General features: G+C 36.7%; 2 protein-coding genes and 1 long non-coding RNA gene across 5 annotated transcripts in view; 1 reads left to right on the forward strand and 2 right to left on the reverse strand.

The window, feature by feature from the left end:
* The window catches only part of LOC124444530, a 28,411-nt gene extending 23,176 nt beyond the window's left edge, over positions 1 to 5,235 (reverse strand). Inside the window, exons 1-7 of the mRNA XM_046995151.1 lie at positions 4,606 to 5,235; positions 4,200 to 4,420; positions 2,977 to 4,054; positions 2,693 to 2,890; positions 2,477 to 2,626; positions 1,522 to 1,713; positions 1,298 to 1,368 (exon numbers count right to left, since the gene is read on the reverse strand). Coding sequence (XP_046851107.1) covers positions 1,298 to 1,368; positions 1,522 to 1,713; positions 2,477 to 2,626; positions 2,693 to 2,890; positions 2,977 to 4,054; positions 4,200 to 4,420; positions 4,606 to 5,076 — 2,381 coding nt within the window. The 5' untranslated portion in view covers positions 5,077 to 5,235. The remainder of the gene's footprint in view (positions 1 to 1,297; positions 1,369 to 1,521; positions 1,714 to 2,476; positions 2,627 to 2,692; positions 2,891 to 2,976; positions 4,055 to 4,199; positions 4,421 to 4,605) is intronic.
* A 71-nt stretch (positions 5,236 to 5,306) lies between these two features.
* On the reverse strand, positions 5,307 to 11,287 carry LOC124444322 (vesicular glutamate transporter 2-like). Its single transcript, XM_046994905.1, has 10 exons — positions 11,123 to 11,287; positions 9,822 to 10,304; positions 9,514 to 9,713; positions 9,342 to 9,429; positions 8,997 to 9,092; positions 8,084 to 8,211; positions 7,808 to 7,957; positions 7,587 to 7,719; positions 6,963 to 7,201; positions 5,307 to 6,309 (listed from the first exon to the last, which is right to left on the reverse strand). The coding sequence occupies exons 2-10, from the start codon at positions 10,243 to 10,245 to the stop codon at positions 6,187 to 6,189; spliced, it is 1,581 nt and encodes a 526-aa protein (XP_046850861.1). The 5' UTR covers positions 10,246 to 10,304; positions 11,123 to 11,287; the 3' UTR covers positions 5,307 to 6,186.
* Positions 5,315 to 15,574, forward strand: LOC124444323. Of its 3 annotated transcripts, none has more exons than XR_006947939.1 (4): positions 5,315 to 5,577; positions 11,940 to 12,075; positions 13,508 to 14,437; positions 14,746 to 15,574. It is a non-coding gene; the product is annotated as an uncharacterized LOC124444323 (long non-coding RNA). The 3 variants fall into 3 exon arrangements; XR_006947940.1 differs by having other exon boundaries at positions 14,761 to 15,574; XR_006947938.1 differs by having other exon boundaries at positions 13,508 to 15,574.
* Positions 15,575 to 20,810: the final 5,236 nt, after the last annotated feature.

The raw sequence follows: 20,810 nt of genomic DNA on the forward strand, positions 1-20,810 counted from the left end.
CAGTAACTTCATACAGTAACTTTAAGAAGGTTCGCTGGTCTCATTCGTACGTCAAACTCAAACTACAATACCAGCAGTAACTTGATACAGCAACTTTATGAAGGTTCGCTGGTCTCATTCGTACGTCAAACTTGAACTACTATACCAGCAGTAACTTCATACAGTAACTTTATGAAGGTTCGCTGGTCTCATTCGTACGTCAAACTTGAACTACTATAAAGCAGTAACTTCATGCAGTAACTTTATGAAGGTTCGCTGGTCTCATTAGTACGTCATACTTGAACTACTATACAAGCAGTAACTTTATGAAGGTTCGCTGGTCTCGTTCGTACGTCAAACTCAAACTACAATACCAGCAGTAACTTCATACAGTAACTTTATGAAGGTTCACTGGTCTCATTCGTACGTCAAACTTGAACTACTATACAAGCAGTAACTTCATGCAGTAACTTTATGAAGGTTCGCTGGTCTCATTCGTACGTCAAACTTGAACTACTATACAAGCAGTAACTTCATGCAGTAACTTTATGAAGGTTCACTGGTCTCATTCGTACGTCAAACTTGAACTACTACACCAGCAGTAACTTCATGCAGTAACTTTATGAAGGTTCACTGGTCTCATTCGTACGTCAAACTTGAACTACTATACAAGCAGTAACTTCATGCAGTAACTTTATGAAGGTTCACTGGTCTCATTAGTACGTCAAACTTGAACTACTATACCAGCAGTAACTTCATACAGTAACTTTATGAAGGTTCACTGGTCTCATTCGTACGTCAAACTCGAACTACTATACAAGCAGTAACTTTATGAAGGTTCGCTGGTCTCATTAGTACGTCAAACCTGAACTACTATACAAGCAGTAACTTCATGCAGTAACTTTATGAAGGTTCGCTGGTCTCATTCGTACGTCAAACTTGAACTACTATACAAGCAGTAACTTCATGCAGTAACTTTATGAAGGTTCGCTGGTCTCATTAGTACGTCAAACTTGAACTACTATACCAGCAGTAACTTCATGCAGTAACTTTATGAAGGTTCACTGGTCTCATTCGTACGTCAAACTTGAACTACTATACCAGCAGTAACTTCATGCAGTAACTTTATGAAGGTTCGCTGGTCTCATTAGTACGTCAAACTTGAACTACTATACAGCAGTAACTTCATGCAGTAACTTTATGAAGGTTCGCTGGTCTCATTCGTACGTCAAACTTGAACTACTATACAAGCAGTAACTTCATACAGCAACTTTATGAAGTTACCTCCCTCTTTAGGTAGAATGTAAAGGCACATCACCTTGTCGAATCATCTTTGATGTCAATTTTTACACCTTTAATAACAAGGGGCTCTTCTAAAGCTGGTGAAAACTGAGAAAAGAACCGTAAAAAATATATGTAAGATATTAAATTTCAAAAATATAAATTCTTGATGATGCTAACATGAAATCAAACCCACTCCAAACTCTCTTTATTCCTCCCTTATTCCTGACAGAAAGTAAGGAAAATGACAGAAAAACCTACAATGTCCCGAGCGAGTTCCTCTAAATCTTCCAATGTATCTTCCTCACACTCGGACTTGGCGAGGATATTTCGAGCCACATCAGATAATCGTGTCTTCAAGTCATAATCAGCCGCCACTTGTTCCCAGTCCACGTACGCATTTTGCGAACATTTGAAAATGCCATCACGCAAAGGATGCATTCGTTCGATTTGCTAAAAATATCAAAAAATGAGCGCGCGTCAGATTCGATCGGTTGAAAAAAATACAACAATGGAAAGAAAAACGGTTTGGATTTGCTACGAGCTGGTGGTGCTAAAGTACGTCGGATTTGATTGGTTGAAGTTGTACTCTAATGAAAAGAAAAACGGTTTGGATTTGCTATAAGATGGTGGTGCTAAAGTACGTCGGATTTGATTGGTTGAAGTTGTACTCTAATGAAAAGAAAAACAGTTTGGATTTGCTACAAGAAGGTGGTGCTAAAGTACGTCGGATTTGATTGGTTGAAGTTGTAATCTAATGGAAAGAAAAACGGTTTGGATTTGCTACAAGATGGTGGTGCTAAGGTACGTCGGATTTGATTGGTTGAAGTTGTACTTCAATGAAAAGATAAATGGTTTGGATTTGCTACTAATATAAAAAAAGAGGGGAAATTTGATTGGTTGAATATGTACTTCAATGAAGATATAAACAGTAACTAAATGCTGATTGGGTTTACATTGGGTTAGATTGGGTTAAATTGGGTTAGATTGGGTTGCATTGGGTAACATTGGTTGTATGGCGAGACGTTAGTTGGCAGACGCAACTCTCTCACAAATATCGACCGACAGTCTTTTATACATCACACTAATAGGAAATAGATCACCTGAAGATCGAAAACACCACGATTTTAGATGTTAGTAAGATTTGCGTTGAGAAAGAAATGTCAGAAAGTACCATTTGTGGGTGAAAGGTGCATGTTGAAGAACAGATGGATACCTGTGTTATGGGCGCTTTATTGTAACGATCCGAGACGATTCTATGCTTGTCCACTGTGTGCATGTCTCTGGATACACGAGTCATATGGGCAGGTAACTCAAAACTGTTCGTTTGAGAGCAAAAATGATGAATGTTCGTCTTTTCATTGGCCTAATAATCAAATGACGTTACGATGTTATACCAAACATGAAATACACAGAAGTGACTGGAACCGACCTTCGTCATCAATGACGTATCCTTCTTCTGCCACGTTGATAGAAAAGTTACGTCATCACTTGCGCCGCTAAATGCCGTCGTGTGTGGTCTCGATGCAACAAACTTACTTTGAACGCTGGGTCTTTGGGATAGTCCGGCTTTCTTGCCAGAAATGTTCACAATGTCAGAGGCTGTAACTTTCAAGGGAAGATGCATATTCTTGAAAATGAAGAGATATTCTATTATCATACACAGTTTTCACTCTTATACCGTTAGCAAAAGGAAGAAGAATCTATCGTAAATACCTGTAAAATTTGCCTAAGATCATCATGTTGAGGAGCAACATCAATGTTTTTCATGTTATTAAGGCCATTTGGGTCGTCAATGTTTTCTGATTTATTGTTTTTCATGTTATTATGACCATTTGGGTCGTTCATATTTGCTGCGTCAAGCTTATTCCCAATTTCTTCAACATCTGCAGCATTAAATGACACCAAGTCATTTTTTCGATCTTGTGAAGGATCAGATGGTGCAGTAGAAACACCATGATCTCCTGATGATGGGATCTCCAGGGGGGGAGGAACTGATAGTGAAATAGGTACATCATTATTACCAGATGATAATGGAATCTCCTGGGGTGGAGGAACTGATGGTGCAATAGATACTTCATGATCCCCAGATAATGGGATCTCCAGGGGTGGGGGAACTGATGGTACTGTAGATACACTATGATCCATTAACAATGGGGTCTCAAGGGGCGAAGGAACTGATGGTCCAGAAGATACATCATGATCCTTTGATGATGGGATCTCCAGAGGTGGAGGAACTGATGGTGAAATAGGTACATCATGATCCCCAGATAATGGGATGTCCAGGGGTGAAGGAACTGATCTTCCAGAAGATACATCATGATCCTTTGATAATGGGATCTCCAGGGGTGAAGGAACTGATGGTCCAGAAGATACATCATGATCCTTTGATAATGGAATCTCCAGGGGTGAAGGAACTGATGGTCCAGAAGATACATCATGATCCTTTGATAATAGGATCTCCGGTGTTGAAGAAACTGATGGTTCAGAGGATACATCAGGATTCCCCAACAATGGGATGTCTAAAATTGAAAGAACCGATGGCCTAACAGAGTCGGAAGTCTCTGAATTACCAGCTGTTAATTGAGACAATTTCATCTGAATGAGACGAGAAACACTGAGTTCTGACTTTTCGTGTGTTGTATGCAAATTCTGCAGGACATCGTCAAAGTTTGCATTTTTATTTTGTTCATCTTTGGTAAGCATATTAGAACTATGATCTCTCATTGATGCTCTGGACATAAGACGACTTTCTGGTCCAATTGATGTCTTACTTGAAATCTCATCTGAAGACCTTCGAAACAACATTAAGAATCAATGTTTAAGAAGAATAGAAGATTTTTATGGAGTTGTTCTCTATCTGATTCTCTATCTGAATACTCCTTCTCTATGTAAATACTCACTAAGTTTTTTGAACACAAGACAAAGATTTTTCTTACCAATCCAGCACAAAAGGTTCATCATCATCGAAAGTTGTTCTTCTTTTGCTTTTCACAAAACAACTGTCTTTCATATCATCAAGTTTTCGTTGTGCAAGGTATACAGGCATGGATGTATTTTGAGAACCAGTGATGGCAAACTTTGCTGAAGGTTTGCTGCTGGAAAGGTTGAACTCGTGAACTTTTTGCATGTAAAGATAGTCTGTTGCCATGTGCCTTTCCTGTTGAGCAAATAGATGATACAATTGATTAGATTGACAATGTGCCTACAACTAAATGCAAAAAATTTGAAGAAAGGCTATGAAAATTAATGCCTCTTTGTCACCTAACATATCGAGCAGGCAAAATTGAGTAATGATACCCCATTAACTAGTTTCAATCAAAAAATTCATAATTATTTCATCACCTTTCTTTTTTCAGTTGAATCATCAAAATCAACATCCGGTGACTTTTTTTCAATTTTCTTTCCCTGCATGATCACCTTGAGGTCGGGATTGTCAGGTCTTATTGAAACCACTCCCGGCTCATGAAGACGTGGTTTCGTTTTCAAATCTTCACTCTTTTTCAAAGCCATTTTTTTATTCGTACTTTCCTTCATTTCAGGAGGGCTTTGACGAGTTACTCGTGTTTTTTGGTCATTCCGATTAGACTGTATCGAGCTTTTAGCTTTTTCTTCTGTTATGAATTGTTGTTTTCGTCTTGGGGAAGCTATTCTAACAGCAAGACCCCTATTTGAAAGAAATTCGTTCTTTTCCTGAATTTTTAAGGATTCGTACTCTCCTTTTGACTTTTTAGCCAAGAGTTCAAGCTCTTTTCTAAACTCGACAGAGGCCTTGTCATATTTCGTTGCCCGTGTTTTCGAAGGAAAATAAGACATTCTCTTTTGTCCTTCTCCCACTATACATTCACAAATAACATATTTTACTCGTTGCTTTCTTTACATGACACTATAACATTTTCAAATTATTTCTTCACTGCAAAAACAGACGGAAATATTCAACTTTTCTCTATAAAATTCCCTCCGCCATATTTTCAAACGTTGTCATGGTTACAGACAATCACGACAGCAGACCGTTGAACTATTTCAGGAATAATAACTTCATCATCGCCAATTCATTTTATCGTCTATTTTATCCGTGATTTTATTTTATATTATTTAAGTTTTTCGCCATATTCAAATTGATGTAGATGAACATTTATGAATAAAAGGGCAGCTTTAATTGATAACGAAGCGAATGGAGCTTGAAGCAAAGACATTTTTGATAAGAAAACTTCTTCAACAGAACACGCCAGCGAAGCTCTACTACAAAAAGCAAAACTGCCAAAACTCGTTGAACAGTTTCGCTCTCTAAGTCATCCAGATAATACGATGTTCTTGGTAAGAATATAGTTATTATTATATAATATTCTGTAGTACTTATATTTTCATTACTTTATAACTTTGTTGCCTAACATAAAAATGTTAACCTCGTGGTTTTGAAAAATTTTCCTCTCGTAAAATGGTGCAGACTCCTTCTTTTCCCGAGAGAATGCAAACATGCAATAGTTGTTAAAATGCCAAACGTCTTTCATTCAATTTCCAAGATGATTTTTCTACAAGCCCTGAGTGTTTACGCTCTACAAAATTTCCATTTGCTCACTTGTTTAAAATACTAGTTATCTTGAATGTAGACGATTTCATTTCGGTTTAAAATATGAATTTGCATGATTGGACGTTTTTTATAAAACACTGTGTTTGTAATTCACTTATATAATAAAGGATTTTTAAAAGAGTTGACTGCACTGTTACAAACCGAACGTCAAAGGACCACACTAAAGTAATGAAGTACCTTCCTTGTTAATACACCAAAATAAAAACTCCGTTTCAACGGTCACAAATCTCTTATGGTGAAGTTGTTGGAACTGTTGCATTTGCTCAAATTGTTTTGATAAGTCAAATGTCACTGTGCCAACGAGACATGTAGTATTGGACGATATGAGTCAGACGTCAAGTGATTTTCTTGTCAGCCCATGGCTGCTTGTCACCGGACACTAGAAAGGCGAAAAAGATCGACGCAACGAGATAGATAATAAGTGTGATCCAAAACACGATCTTCCATTGCTCAGGATCCTAAGAATAACAATGATTTGATTAATGCTTACCATTGACCGATGCAATTCGTGAAGGATTTTAATTTCACCACTAGCACGCGTCCACCTGTAAGTCTTATGGGCATAAAAGCTCGTAAGCCCTTTTTCTTGGGCTTTTACATGGGTGGAGGGGCTGTAAAGGAGGGGCTAATGCATAAACTATATTATGCTTCAGTAATCTTGAACGTTACACTGTTAAAAATATGGGCTTGTATCGCCTTGTATGCTTGTGGGGTTTTCTGTGGAATGAGTTGAGTGCCACTAACGTGTTAAGCTTATTCACTCGAAGGCTTATGCAAGTGGGCTTGTTGGCGGAGGTTAATGGTATCCAAAGATAATGCTCAGGCCGTAGCCAGAACGTTAATGGGTGGGTGTTTATTTATATATTTTTATTTGTGCCCGACTGACTTCTTTTTAAAGTGATTTGACCTTCTAAAGAAATCAGTCAGGCACAACTGAATACATGAATGTACCCTCACCACACCCATCCAATGGACGTTCTAGCTACGGCCCTGACAATGATGGTGGTAACTGTACCCGAATCTATTAATCAAAGACATGCGCAAAAAATATTATGCAATTTCCTTTTTTGTACTTCGTTCAGCACTGAACAAACGTGGAAAAATTTACAACCTTTGAATGTGCAATATATCCCGTTAGCATCGGACTTAGGAAACCAGGCAACGAGCCAAAAGTGTTTGAAAGACCCATCAACAGTCCTGCATAACGAGGAGCGATATCTAAGTGGTTGACAGCATAACCCGTGGCGTTTATACCAGAGAAACCGACTCCGAGGACAAGGAATAAGACACACAAGTATCGCTGGCTCACGTAGCTTGTTGCCACGATGAATATGCCGGCTAAAACACACCCTAAGACACGATTATGATAAGAATATTTCACAGTTTGAAACTTCAGTTCTTTCTTTTTCAGCGTATAAAACAGTGTATGAAATATGGAAATGGATTAGGAGTTTTTTGTTAGCTATATGATTAGAATTCGTTTTGAAGATTCATGCCTTTGGAATAGCTGGTAAAGGAGGGGGAAGTGCAGGATTTACTCTAGGAATGAATCTGAACAAAATATTTATTGTTTGTCCTCTCCCAATAACATCAACACTATGGCTTCATGATAACTAGCATATTTGTGTGTACAGAGACTCCCTAAATAGGGCGATTGCCATTTCTGTTATGTATACATGGGGATCCCTCTAATTAAGTACTTCATTTTCGATGTTTCGGATTTAAAAGTACTTACCGACAGCATAATATAATGCACGAACAGTTCGTATCTGCATGACATTGTATTTAATTAGAAAATCTGCGGATAGTCCAGCGACAGGTCCCAGCACTGCTTTCAGCAAGTATGGGCATGCAGCAAGAAATCCCGTCTGCAACAAGTGAAAATGGTGTGAGAGCATTTGAAACATCGCCATAAGTCAGCTGACAAGGAAGTGTTATTTTGTTTTAGAAACATACGTGTTTAATATCAAAGTGTAAAATGTCCTTGAGAAATGTCGGCATTTCCGTGAAGAGTGTGTAATACCCCCAGCATGCTCCAAAATGACCAATGTTGATCCCCCATACCGGTGGGGATCTTAGAATCTTCCCCCATGGTGGACAATCATTCTAAAGGAATAAAGATAGGAAAATATCTAATAACCACAGCATGTTCCAAAATAACCAATGTTGATCCCCCCTCCACACTGGTGAGAATCTTAAAATGTTTCCCCATGGTGGACAGTCAGAGTTCACCTGAATCTCTTCATCTGCGATGCTTTCTATGATATACTTCCGCTCGTCTTCGGAGATTGTCGGATGCACCAAAGGTGACTCATACGAAAAAAATTCCCAAATCAAATACCAGAGGATGCTCATTGTGCCTGGAGTAAGCAAAACAAATAAAATTTCAGCCGAAAGATCTCGGAAGCTTAGAAAGTCGTACCAGCCCGAAAGTTTTGGTCCTGCTTTGTAAATTTTAGAACATTAACATTGTTCAATTCTTTAGAAATCCATTGTTTTCACGGAACCCGGGACCCTATTTGCGTGCTTGCTACGCCAGTGCAAACAAGAGGCTCATCTTGAACTCAATGTCACAGACAAAGTAGAGGAAACAACTATTGAACAATGGTCAGAGGCTTGGCAAGCCATGGGTGTCTGGGACCCTGGGTGTCCAAATACGTAAAGTTTTTGGAGTATGGAGGAATCTTATAGGAAAGACATGCATAATCTTGGTTTGATATGTTGACTGATGTCATGTTTTTAAAAGTGCGCCACATTTTCAAACAAATGAACAAAGATGATGCAATTAAGAAAAGAAAACTCCATAAAAATACCTAATATCGAGCAGTTTCATTACCACAGATCGACTATTGTGGGTGATCGAGCGTGGAACTGCCACATTTTTTAGAAGCTTCCTAGTGTGATGACATCATCAACAAAAATGTGTTCATTACACTTGTGAAGCTACAATCAGCTTTTATTGTAAGTCTGTTTATGACAGAAATGGTGGTAAAATGAACATGCTGCTGTTTTGTATTTGTCTCAAGTATTGAAATAGAATGGACCTTTTTTGGAACTTGTTTCTTTTACTCTTCTTTAACTAAATCGTCGGCAGGTAAAACATGACCGTATTTTCTCTAGTAAACAATTACACTAGATCACTTACCAAAGAAATAAAAAACTGTGGGCCAGCCACCATCAAATCCATATTTACAAAGTAGTCCTGTCACGGGTAAGGCAACGATGTTTCCAACTGCAGCACCTAAATGAAAGTTCCATGAGGAATGCACGTGTTACGTAGAAAGAAAATAAGGCAACAATGTTTCCAACTGCAGAACCTAAATGAATGTTGCACGTGGAATGCACGTATTTCATAGAAAGAAAGGCAATGATGTTTCCAACTGCAGAGCGTGAATGCAATTTGCATGTGGAATGCACGTTTTACAAAGAATGTATACTAACAATTTGATAAAGAACGAATCGTGAAGATTTACCATGCAACCTTTCTTACCAGCTATTGCCGCTGTCACAAGTGTACTGCGCTCAGATACTGGAGACCATTTACTCCAGATTGCGTGGTTACATGGATAACTAACGCCCTGAATGAATAAGGTAGCAACGTACTTATGCTCACTAAGAAAAGACCTTAACCAACGCCTATCGAAAGTCAATGTTTTACCTACCAGGAAAAGACCTTGAAGAACACGCACACCAATCAATGCTCCCGCGTGATACCTCGCGGCAACAGGAGTCAATAGTGCGAGAAGAGCAGCGAGCAGAACTCCGTAGCCGAACACCCGTGTTCCACCAAGTTTCAATGCAATCCAAGCTCCAGCGATTTGCAAAGCCCAATAACCATAAAAAAACGAACCCAAAACGATACCTACAAGAAACAAATGAGCATATGCCACGTTTGAATCAGACAGGTACAGAGCACTCAATTTTCATTCAGATTGTTGAAATGATTGCAGACATATTCAAACTGCATCACCTTGTGTTTTTGAATCCCAGTGAAATTCGGCTGGCATCCTTGTCTGCACACCAGCTTTGATCACTGTTCGATTGTTCACCATGGCAACTAATGCAACATTCAAGTTTACACGAAGTCCGTAGATGTTGACAAAACCAAGAAAAACCAAGAACAGTAAAAGGTAACGTTTAGGTAGTCTGTTACACAACAGACTCTTTGAAGTTCTCGATTCTCCTTCGTTTTGTTCAGATGACATTTCCATGGCTTTCTTTTCATTCAACACATTTTCTGTCGGATTGAGATGGTGTTTCGATTCTCCGTGAGTAGCGTTAGCATCTTCTGAGAGGGTAGTTTTGTCTGTATCTTTAGTAGCAATTGCTTCATTTTCATTTGGGCTTTTTTTATTTCCTTGGTGAGAATCGTCGGCTTTCTCCTCGTCGCTCATGCTTTCAACTTTGAATCAATTTCACTTCCCTTTAAATCGCCATGTTGTGAATTGCTCAACTGAAATTTGTAGAAATTTTGAAAAGAGAGTGACCACGACAAAATTTATAATTAACTAAGTTAGGCGTCTTGTATCGCAATTCTCTCAGAATTCACATCAGTACGTTGACTATAGTATTAGGAAATAGAATATTATGAAACTTTTAATTTCCTATTACTTGGAGTATAATATCGCAGATAATAAAATAGAGACTTTGTCGTGGTGACAAATCTGAAAATAGTTCTAAAAATAGCAAATACCATACTGAATGGCAAAAGTAATATAATAAGTCGATAGTTCTTAAAAGAACTGTTTTAAGTAAAGAGCACTAACCCAATAGTTCTAAATTGAACGACACGATGCATTTCGGCAGACTACTTCTCAGGTGTCAACGTCTGCTAAAGGAAAATTTACAATCTACCGATATTTATAATGCTCTGTTTTGAGCGTCATCTCCCCTTTTGGAGATGACTTACACTCTTTCTTGGCATTATAAATATCGGTAGATTATAAATTTTCATTTAGCAGACGTTGACACCTGAGGAGTAGTCTGCCGAAATGCGTCGTGTCGTTTAATTTAGAACTATTGGGTTCGTGCTGTTTACTTAAAACAGTTCTTTTAAGAACTATCAACTTATTATATTACTTTTACCATTCACTATGCTATTTGCTATCTCTAGAACAATTTTCAATATCGCAGATTTATAAGTCGACAAATAGTTATACAAGGCGAGTAGTAAAAATAACAATTTCAGGAAAATTCAAGTACAAAGTATGCACGAGTGCACAATAATTCCTGCCTTTAAACCTACATGTGAAAAGAAAATGGAAAACTCACACTGTCAATAACTAGCATACATTTCTTTTTTTCATCAAATTTTCCACTTTAATGACGCAACATTCAACTTGTCAAAGCAGTGAAAAACATTGCTCAGTATACAACGTCGAGTTTGCGATAAGTCTGTGCCTCCCGTAAAGATTAAGGCCATCGGGAGAAAATCAAGGAAGCGTTCAAAATGAAAGCAGGTGGCAATGAAGAGAAAATCTTGGCTAACATAACGATACGCAATCCACACAATATAGACGTTGATAGAGACATGTTTTCAGGGTCTCGAACTCTTTGAAAAAGTTGTAATTTTACAGGAATCGCTTTACTACACATAGACAATTAATAGCTGTACCATACATATACAATGGATGAATCAGTAATCTATTTGAGTAATTTATTAGTAATCTATAGTAATCTATAATCTATAGTAATCTATATAAGTAATCTATTAGTAATCTAAGTAATCTATTTGACAATATAAAATTGATGTATATGAAATCAACTTGCCCTGGATGATTGACATAATAAAATATACAAGAGAAACAACGTCAAAACCCTTTAAACTATAGGAAAGAAAATAGCGAAAAGTTTACCCTTTTTATTTTCTTTAATCTTTTGCCACAATTAGAAACGACAATTTTGTTCATTATAAGCGAGATATTTAGCTAGTCACTATGTACATCCTTTGCTACATGTAACTATTACTACTTTGTCTGTCCTGGCTCTTAATGGCTGCTATCATAATATCCATACTGTGTCATATGTAGTTAGCCACTTCTTCCAAAAATTTTTCATCTTGTTGAACAAATTTATTTTTACGTTTTAGATAAAGGGCCACCACAGTATGTGACCACCGAATACAAGACGATAAACACAATAAAAAAAACCAACAAGACAGTCAAGACTCTACTACAAAACTAGAAGCTTTACTGCAGATGAATGGTGAAAGAGATTACCAAAAAGTAAGATTGACTGATATACACTATGTTTTGCAACAAAAACGTGTAATGTAAATTATTTACATCGGCAAAATATAGCTTACGGTTTTCCATGTAATACGACGTACAACATAAGCGACCTCCATGCTTGCAGAGAAATGGACGAAAGCTTAGCTTTATGGAAGGACATATCAAAACAATGTTCTCTTTTTCAAAGGATCGTAAAAGATCGAGAAATAGAGTTGCGCAGTGGTTTATCTAGTTTAAGTCAAAATAAATTACTGCAGCAAATTTTGGCATATATTTACATTTCTAAGCCCTTCAACTAGAGGAATATCTATTGGTGAAATTATATTCTTTAGAAATTCAAAATAAATATTGTTTTTCCGAAAGTACTTTGAATTTAAAATTAAGGAGCTATAATTTATTTTGACGAGCGCTGGATACACTACTGGAGTTCCGAATGAAAAATCACATCGGGAAATTACATGAGCAACAAAGCTCGTGCAGTCAAATGACGTTGCAGTGTGTATCCATCATAATCCCATTAAATCAAAACATGCATTTCACATTTTGGACTTTTTCCTGTAGTAATTGTATTTCTGGAAGAAAAGAAGGCTCTGGAATGTCTATTTAGAGGGCTTACAGGGGAGTGGGGAAATTGCACATTTTTCGACCGGTGACATTTGACTGTAACCAATTTTTGGCTTTTGAGTTAAGCATCTTGCATTATACACTGTCAAGGCAACTACAACCATCAGCATGGACAGACAAAATAGTTGGCAAGGGCAGCCGAAAAGTATAAATTTAAACACCTGTAATTGAAAAACTGAAAGCATTTGTTGCATCCAAGCCAATCTTCACCATCATTGTCTTTGCACATTTTGCAAATATCAGTATTTTGTCTACAGCAACACAAAGAAATGAACTGAATTTAAAATGAATTTAAGTTTCTCATGCACTGTGTAAAGACTGGTTAAAACATACTCATGAATGTCATCATAGCATGAGCCAAATATGAGTGATATTAATTTCTCTCTCTCTAATTCCATTTTAAAATTTGTGTTGAAGCTTGAATTTTCACAAATACACCTTGCAAACTGCGAAAAGGAAATTGTTAAAATTAGTGGGTTTTGATGTATAGGGAATGTTGCTTGCATTTGTAGAGGAAGTTCAGATGTTACAATGTCGATGACTCTTTGTGTGCAAATAACCAATTAATTATCTACCCCATATGTCGGTTTTATAAGTTTGAAGATTGGTAAACCAGGCATGTTTAATATAGAAAAATGAAAATTTCTCCAAATTTTTTAAAATTATTTTGAACTTTCGACTTTGTGCTTCATTCCTTCTTCAGAATATTATAGGAAATTATTTACCATTGTTTTTGATTTGTAGACTAATAATTTCTATATTAATTTGATTTCTTAATTTTATATTAATTATTTAATTTTAGGATAGTAATTACACCACTCGTAATAAACTGTATGTATGTGTCTGAGCAATCACCACAAGAGATTTGCAAGAAGATTCCCAAATGTACTCCGCACACTTTGTATGTACAGGTGGAGTATTGTGAGAAGAGTACTCTTAGGAATGTTATTGACGAGGGATAGTACAAGGACCAACAGAGAATGTGGCGGCTTCTTCGTGAGATTGTAGAAGGATTAGTTTCACGTTCATTCACAGGTAGAAACTTTCGATTATTGTTTGTGCAAACTGTATGTGTGTGTAACTAAACATAAAAAAAAGGTGAACAATTTTCGTTTAGCTCGATAAATATATGTAAGACTTATTATTTGCTATTTTTCTCTAATATTAGCCAATAGGGTATTATTGAAGTAAACGCGTTTCGACATTTCATTGAATTGCAGTGTCATAGAGAAAGTTGTCTTTAATGGAATACCGAAAGCACTGTATACCATGAATATTACAAAAACGACATCAATCGCATCATAAATAATTACTATTAGAAATTTGAATGGTCATTATGTCCTGGACGTCCAGGTTGTATCAATCAGTAAATCACACTATTTTTGGCAGTATGCTGCTCAAACGGCGAAAAAGATGCGATGAAGACTAATGAGAAGAAGGATAAACGAAGTTTTCTTTGTATATTTTGATATTATGTAATTTTTTCAATCGAAGGCAAAATTTGTTCCTGACAGGCAATCTTATAGCTTTGACGAAACTAAAGCAATGGATGCGACACGGCCCCCTAAAAAGAACGCTCATACAGCAAAAATTTCGAGTTCTTCAAATTTGTCAGTTGATGAAATTCTGTATTTGTTTGAACTATCAGGCTACGATCATGTCCATTCGCTGGAGGAAGGCATTTCTATGACGTCCGCAACTAACGAGAACCCAAATAATTTAGAAAATTCAGGTAAAGTCATTAACGATATAGAAATGAATCAAATTTCTAAATCTGTTGATAGTTTTGAAGCATTTCTCAATGAGATGGTGTGAATATTAGGTTAATTATGCATGTCGTGGAGCTTGACACTTTCAGCCGTTAAGATTAAAAATCAAACTTTCACAACAACAATAGCAATAAATGAAAAACCAGTCAGGTGCAAGAATAATCATTGTTATAAATACAGAAAAATTTGTACTGTAGGATTAATCTGTTTTCGTTTATGCATGCATAATAATGCATGTAAGAACATAAATTTCACTTATAAATCTGCCTAGACTAAATTTGAACAGAAACTGCAGCAGCAAGTACAATGGCAAGAATAAAAGGGCGAGACCACGTTAAAGTTTATGTTGAAAGAGAATTATTCGGTCACTGGAAGGGGCTCTCAACGTGGGTTGAACGTAAATTATTAACTATCAAAGCGGAATTACTGCGAGTTAACTACGTCTACCAGACAAACCAAATGTCAATGGATATACCGGACGAAATCTAAGCATTTGATAAGCATACAGTTTGTACCGAAGCTATGGAATTGAGTGATAGCGTAACGCAATAAACAAGAGCGCCGTGAAGACTATGAAGATTGGTTTCTTACAACATCCGATTTCCTCAACACAATGTTTAGAGATAATATGGCTGCGTTGTCAAATATCCTGTGATATGTTATAAGTGTCATAAACCATTGAAATGTAGGATATGACTCGTGAAATCGACATTCCTAAAGAATACATCTCAAAATCGGAACGATAGGAAAATTCATTTCCCATGCACATTATATAAAAGCTAAAAGAAGACAAGTTATCGGCTGCTTTAAAGCCTCCACCAACGTCAAGCCAGAAATATGTCATCCTCATATTTAACTACGACAAGTGCCATTGGATTAATAAAGCTAATATCGACAGCAGCCGCTAAAAGAAATCTGCATTGCTGAGCTGTAAGAAAATGTGCTGCTTTTGAAAGACTTACTTGTCTCTATCTTTTTCAAAAGAAGACATAAGTAACCATAGATGTTTTGCTAATGTATTATCAAACTAACATTAATATAAATGTATTTATTTGTACTACTCTTTCACTCTTTATATCAACATTCGACTACGAATATGATTTTTGGTTTGTTGCTTTATCTTTAGCTAAAAGTGTTCTGCTATAATTTTGATTCGAGACCTTCAATGGTCTATTTTTTTGCATAAAATATTTCAAGGTAGGAATGGTACTTTAAAATGACCAGTTGTCTTCAACGAACTCTCTGGTCTAGTGGATAGACACAACCTTTCGAGGTTGAGAGTGGAGGTTCGAACCCTGACTAGAATAAGATGTTGTTAGGCTGTAGGATGATCCGAAACATGGGAACATAGTGCTGGTTAATAGAACGAAAATAGGATTTCTATTACTACGTTTTTCGAGAATGGAATGCGACACTTAGTATAAATTCAGAAAAATTCGCTCCTCCCACGAGAAGGAGAGCGAAGAAAAAAAAAGATAGGATCCCATGCAAAAAAACCACTCTTAAAAAAACTAAGTCTTTTTCTCAAATTTTTTTATGACTCCCTATGATCAGGGAGTTCATTTTTTAAATTTTGAAAAGTCAGGAAACCCAAGAGCAAACAGAACGCCCTAATCATTCCTTTCTTACATCCAGGCACTCGTTCCTCAGTTCGACTTTCTGTCTTCCACATCCGCCGCGTACACCTGCCAAGTGTGTTGGCAGAGGGGCGAACCAAGGATCTTGTGCACCGGAGGTCATTGATGTCGAACTGAACGCCCAACATCGGCCAGTTGAGCTAAGCGCTCATCATCGAAAACCCAATGTTTTTTGGCGTATTTGTTAAATTCTTTTCAATGTGAAGCGAAACAAAAGGAGAAGGTCTCGAACCTTAGAAGGTCTTGAACCAGAGAAGGTGAGATCACTGCACCGGCATCTCTACCACTCGGCCAGACGGGTGAATTGGATAATTTATTTAAAACATGTCTAGTGCTTCTGACAAAACAACATTGCTTTCTTTTCTCTCGAGGCTCATATTTTATGCTGTGTTTAACTTGTACTTTGTCGCCATCATTGCAACGGTGAAGAAAGGGACTTACTACGCAGTAGAGCTGTCCAACTCTAACATTGCTGGAGAATAAATGTTTGAACTGAAAGGAGGAAGATTAATAAAGTATGCACAATGTCAGACTTTGCCATGTGGTAAATCAAAACAACAACGCGCATGTTCGTAGTCAATTTAATGGCGCTAGAAGTTTCTAACTTGTCTGTTCAAAGTTAAATAACATTTTGGACCGTCATGCATGATAATAGTGTAATGGTTTATACAAAAGCATATGGTTCCTACAGAACAGTATCCACTTACTAATTCATAGTCTATTCAAGTCTTTTTGTCATTTTACAATCTTGCCATGTCTTGAGTGTCATCATTTAAAATATAGTCAATGTAATCAATATAGCCAATGCGGTTTTTGTCTACATTTGTGTCTACCTTCTTGTCTACCTTTGTGTCTACCTTAATGTGATTGTCTACCTTTGCGGCTACCTTTTCATAGGACAAAGTTCTCATTTTGTTGAACACGATAGTTAAAAAATTAGTTATTTCATAGTCGAAAGTAGTCGAAGTACTCAAAGGTAGTCAATTCACCCGAGCATGTCTTTGGTCATTCTTTCCGATACAATGGCGTTGAGATCATTTGATTTTATGTTTGAACTAACTGAACTATTTTTTATCATCATACGCACCAACAATATTTTTTTCACCGTTGGTTTTGGTTGCGCACAGACAAGAGTTTAATAGCAAGGACAAAGAAACTTATGAAATGACGTCTTTTTATTATATCGTCTTTGATGCAATGACAGCTTTTTCTCTTTTAAGTAATTGATTACATATTTTTCTCTTCTATGTAATCGATTACATCTTTTTCTCTTTCTATTCTTGCATTTTCACAAATTTTCACATTTTTTTTTTCACACAAAGACTTTTATTCACTACATTTTCACTAAAAGACTATAATTCATGCATTTTCACAAATTTTCAAACTTTTTCACAAAAACGCTATAGTTCATGCATTGAATTCAGTCTTTGTGTGAAAAAAATTTGAAAATTTGTGAAAATGAAGTGAATTATAGCCTTTGAGTGAGAAAATGTGAAAAATTGGGAAAATTCGTGAACTATAGTCTTTTTGTGAAAAAGTTTGAAAATTTTGTGAAAATGCGTGAATTGAAAGGGAAAAAGATGTAATCGATAACATAGAAGAGAAAAAGCTGTCATTGCATAAAAGACGATACATAAAAAGACGTCATTTCATAAGTTTCTTTGTTCTTGCTATTAAACTCTTGTCTGTGCGCAACAAAACAAATGTAGACAAAAACCGCATTGGCTATATTGATTACAAACATACATGGCAAGATTGTAAAATGACAAAAAGACTTGAATAGACTATGAATTAGTAAGTGGATACTGTTCTGTAGGAACCATATGCTTTTGTAGAAACCATAACAATATTATCATGCATGATGGTCAAAAATGTTATTCATCTTTGAACAGACAAGTTAGAAACTCCCAGCGCCATTAAATTGACTACGAACATGCGCGTTGTTGTTTTGATTTACCACATGGCAATGTCTGACATTGTGCATACTTTATTAATCTTCCTCCTTTCAGTTTTAACATTTATTCTCCAACAATGTTAGAGTTGGACAGCTGAAAAGCGTAGTAAGTCCCTTTCTTCACCGTTGCAATGATGGCAACGAAGTACAAGTTAAACACAGCATAAAATATGAGCCTCGAGAGAAAAGAAGGCAATGTTGTTTTGTCAGAAGCACTTGACATGTTTTAAATAAATTATCCAATTCACCCGTCTGGCCGAGTGGTAGAGATGCCGGTGCAGTGATCTCACCTTCTCTGGTTCAAGACCTTCTAAGGTTCGAGACCTTCTCCTTTTCTTTCGCTTCACATTGAAAAGAATTGAACAAATACGCCAAAAAACATTGGGTTTTCGATGATGAGCGCTTAGCTCAACTGGCCGATGTTGGGCGTTTAGTTCGACATCAATGACCTCCGGTGCACAAGATCCTTGGTTCGCCCCTCTGCCAACACACTTGGCAGGTGTACGCGGCGGATGTGGAAGACAGAAAGTCGAACTGAGGAACGAGTGCCTGGAAGTAAGAAAGGGATGATTAGGGCGTTCTGTTTGCTCTTGGGTTTCCTGACTTTTCAAAATTTAAAAAATTAACTCCCTGATCATAGGGAGTCATAAAAAAATTTGAGAAAAAGACTTAGTTTTTTTAAGAGTGGTTTTTTTGCATGGGATCCTATCTTTTTTTTTCTTCGCTCTCCTTCTCGTGGGAGGAGCGAATTTTTCTGAATTTATACTAAGTGTCGCATCCATTCTCGAAAAACGTAGTAATAGAAATCCTATTTTCGTTCTATTAACCAGCACTATGTTCCCGTGTTTCGGATCATCCTACAGCCTAACAACATCTTATTCTAGTCAGGGTTCGAACCTCCACTCTCAACCTCGAAAGGTTGTGTCTATCCACTAGACCAGAGAGTTCGTTGAAGACACCTGGTCATTTTAAAGTACCATTCCTACCTTGAAGTATTTTATGCAAAAAAATAGACCATTGAAGGTCTCGAATCAAAATTATAGCAGAACACTTTTAGCTAAAGATAAAGCAACAAACCAAAAATCATATTTGTTGTCGAGTGTTGATATAAAGAGTGAAAGAGTAGTACAAATAAATACATTTATATTAATGTTAGTTTTGCAATACATTAGCAAAACACCTATAGTTACTTATGTCTTTTTTTGAAAAAGATAGAGACAAGTAAGTCTTTCAAAAGCAGCACGTTTTCTTACGGCTAAGCAATGCAAATTTCTTTTAACGGCTGCTGTCGATATTAGCTTTATTAATCCAATGGCACTTGTCGTAGTAAAATATGAGGATGACATATTTCTGGCTTGACGTTGGTGGAGGCTTTAAAGCAGCCGATAACTTGCCTTCCTTTAGCTTTTATATAATATACATAGGAAATGAATTTTCCTATCGTTCCGATTTTGAGGTGTATTCTTTAGGAATGTCGATTTCACGAGTCATATCCTACATTTCAATGGTTTATGACACTTATAACATATCACTGCATATTTGACAACGCAGCCATATTATCTTTAACATTGTGTTGAGGAAATCGGATGTTGTAAGAAACCAAGCTGCATAGTCTTCACGGCGCTCTTGTTTATTGCGTTACGCTATCACTCAATTCCATAGCTTCGGTACAAACTGTATGCTTATCAAATGCTTAGATTTCGTCCGGTATATCCATTGACATTTGGTTTGTCTGGTAGACGTCGTTAACTGGTAGTAATTCTGCTTTGATAGTTAATAATTTACGTTCAATCCACGTTGAGACTCCCTTCCAGTGACCGAATAATTCTCTCTCAACATAAACTTTAACGTGGTCTCGCCCTTTTATCCTTGCCATTGTACTTGCTGCTGCTGTTTCTGTTCAAATTTTGTCTAAGCAGATTTATAAGTGAAATTTATGTTCTTACATGCATTATTATGCATGCATAAAAACAGATTAATCCTACAGTACAAATTTTTCTGTATTTATAACAATGATTATTCTTACACCTGACTGGTTTTTCATTTATTGCTATTGTTGTTGTGAAAGTTTGATTGTTGATCTTAACGGCTGAAAGTGTCAAGCTCCACGACATGCATAATTAACCTAATATTCACATCATCTCATCGAGAAATGCTTCAAAACTATCAACAGATATAGAAATTTGATTCTTTTCTATACCGTTAATGACTTTACGTGAATTTTCTAAATTATTTGGGTTCTCGTTAGTTGCGGACGTCATAGAAATGCCTTCCTCCAGCGAATGGACATGGTCTTTGCCTGATAGTGTTTACTTTTATGTCTACCTTTGTGTCTACCTTTATGTCTACCTTTATGTCTACCTTTATGTCTACCTTTATGTCTACCTTTATGTCTACCTTTATGTCTACCTTTGTGTCCACGTTTATGTCTACCTTTGTGTCAACCTTTATGTCTACCTTTGTGTCTACATTTTGGCTATTGTTCTTTGAAGAAGGCATTTGATAAAATCGTGATTTAATCAGAAACGACATTAGTAAAAGGAAACGATAGATAGATAAAAAGTGGTTATTTTACAAAATAAGAGACGGCATAAACGACATTCGAAAAAGTTTAGTGAAATATAATCACAATGAAGTCAAAGACAGAATCATTTTCAGTGTGTTTTTATACATCGGGAGCTTCACTTGTAGATCTAGAAGACAACAAATGCGACGAAAAGGATGATTTTACCATACATTAAAGTA

Source organism: Xenia sp. Carnegie-2017, unplaced genomic scaffold, assembly GCF_021976095.1.
Source record: "Xenia sp. Carnegie-2017 unplaced genomic scaffold, XeniaSp_v1 HiC_scaffold_21, whole genome shotgun sequence".
NCBI classification, from domain to species: Eukaryota; Metazoa; Cnidaria; class Anthozoa; order Malacalcyonacea; family Xeniidae; genus Xenia; species Xenia sp. Carnegie-2017.

Coding starts and splice junctions, on each gene's coding strand:
- LOC124444322 (XM_046994905.1), bottom strand. CDS start 10,245: ATGAGCGACGAGGAGAAAGCCGACGATTCTCACCAAGGAAATAAAAAA. Junction 9,714..9,821: donor CTGGGATTCAAAAACACAAG/GTGATGCAGTTT, acceptor TGTTTCTTGTAG/GTATCGTTTTGGGTTCGTTT. Junction 9,093..9,341: donor TGTGACAGCGGCAATAGCTG/GTAAGAAAGGTT, acceptor ACTTTCATTTAG/GTGCTGCAGTTGGAAACATC.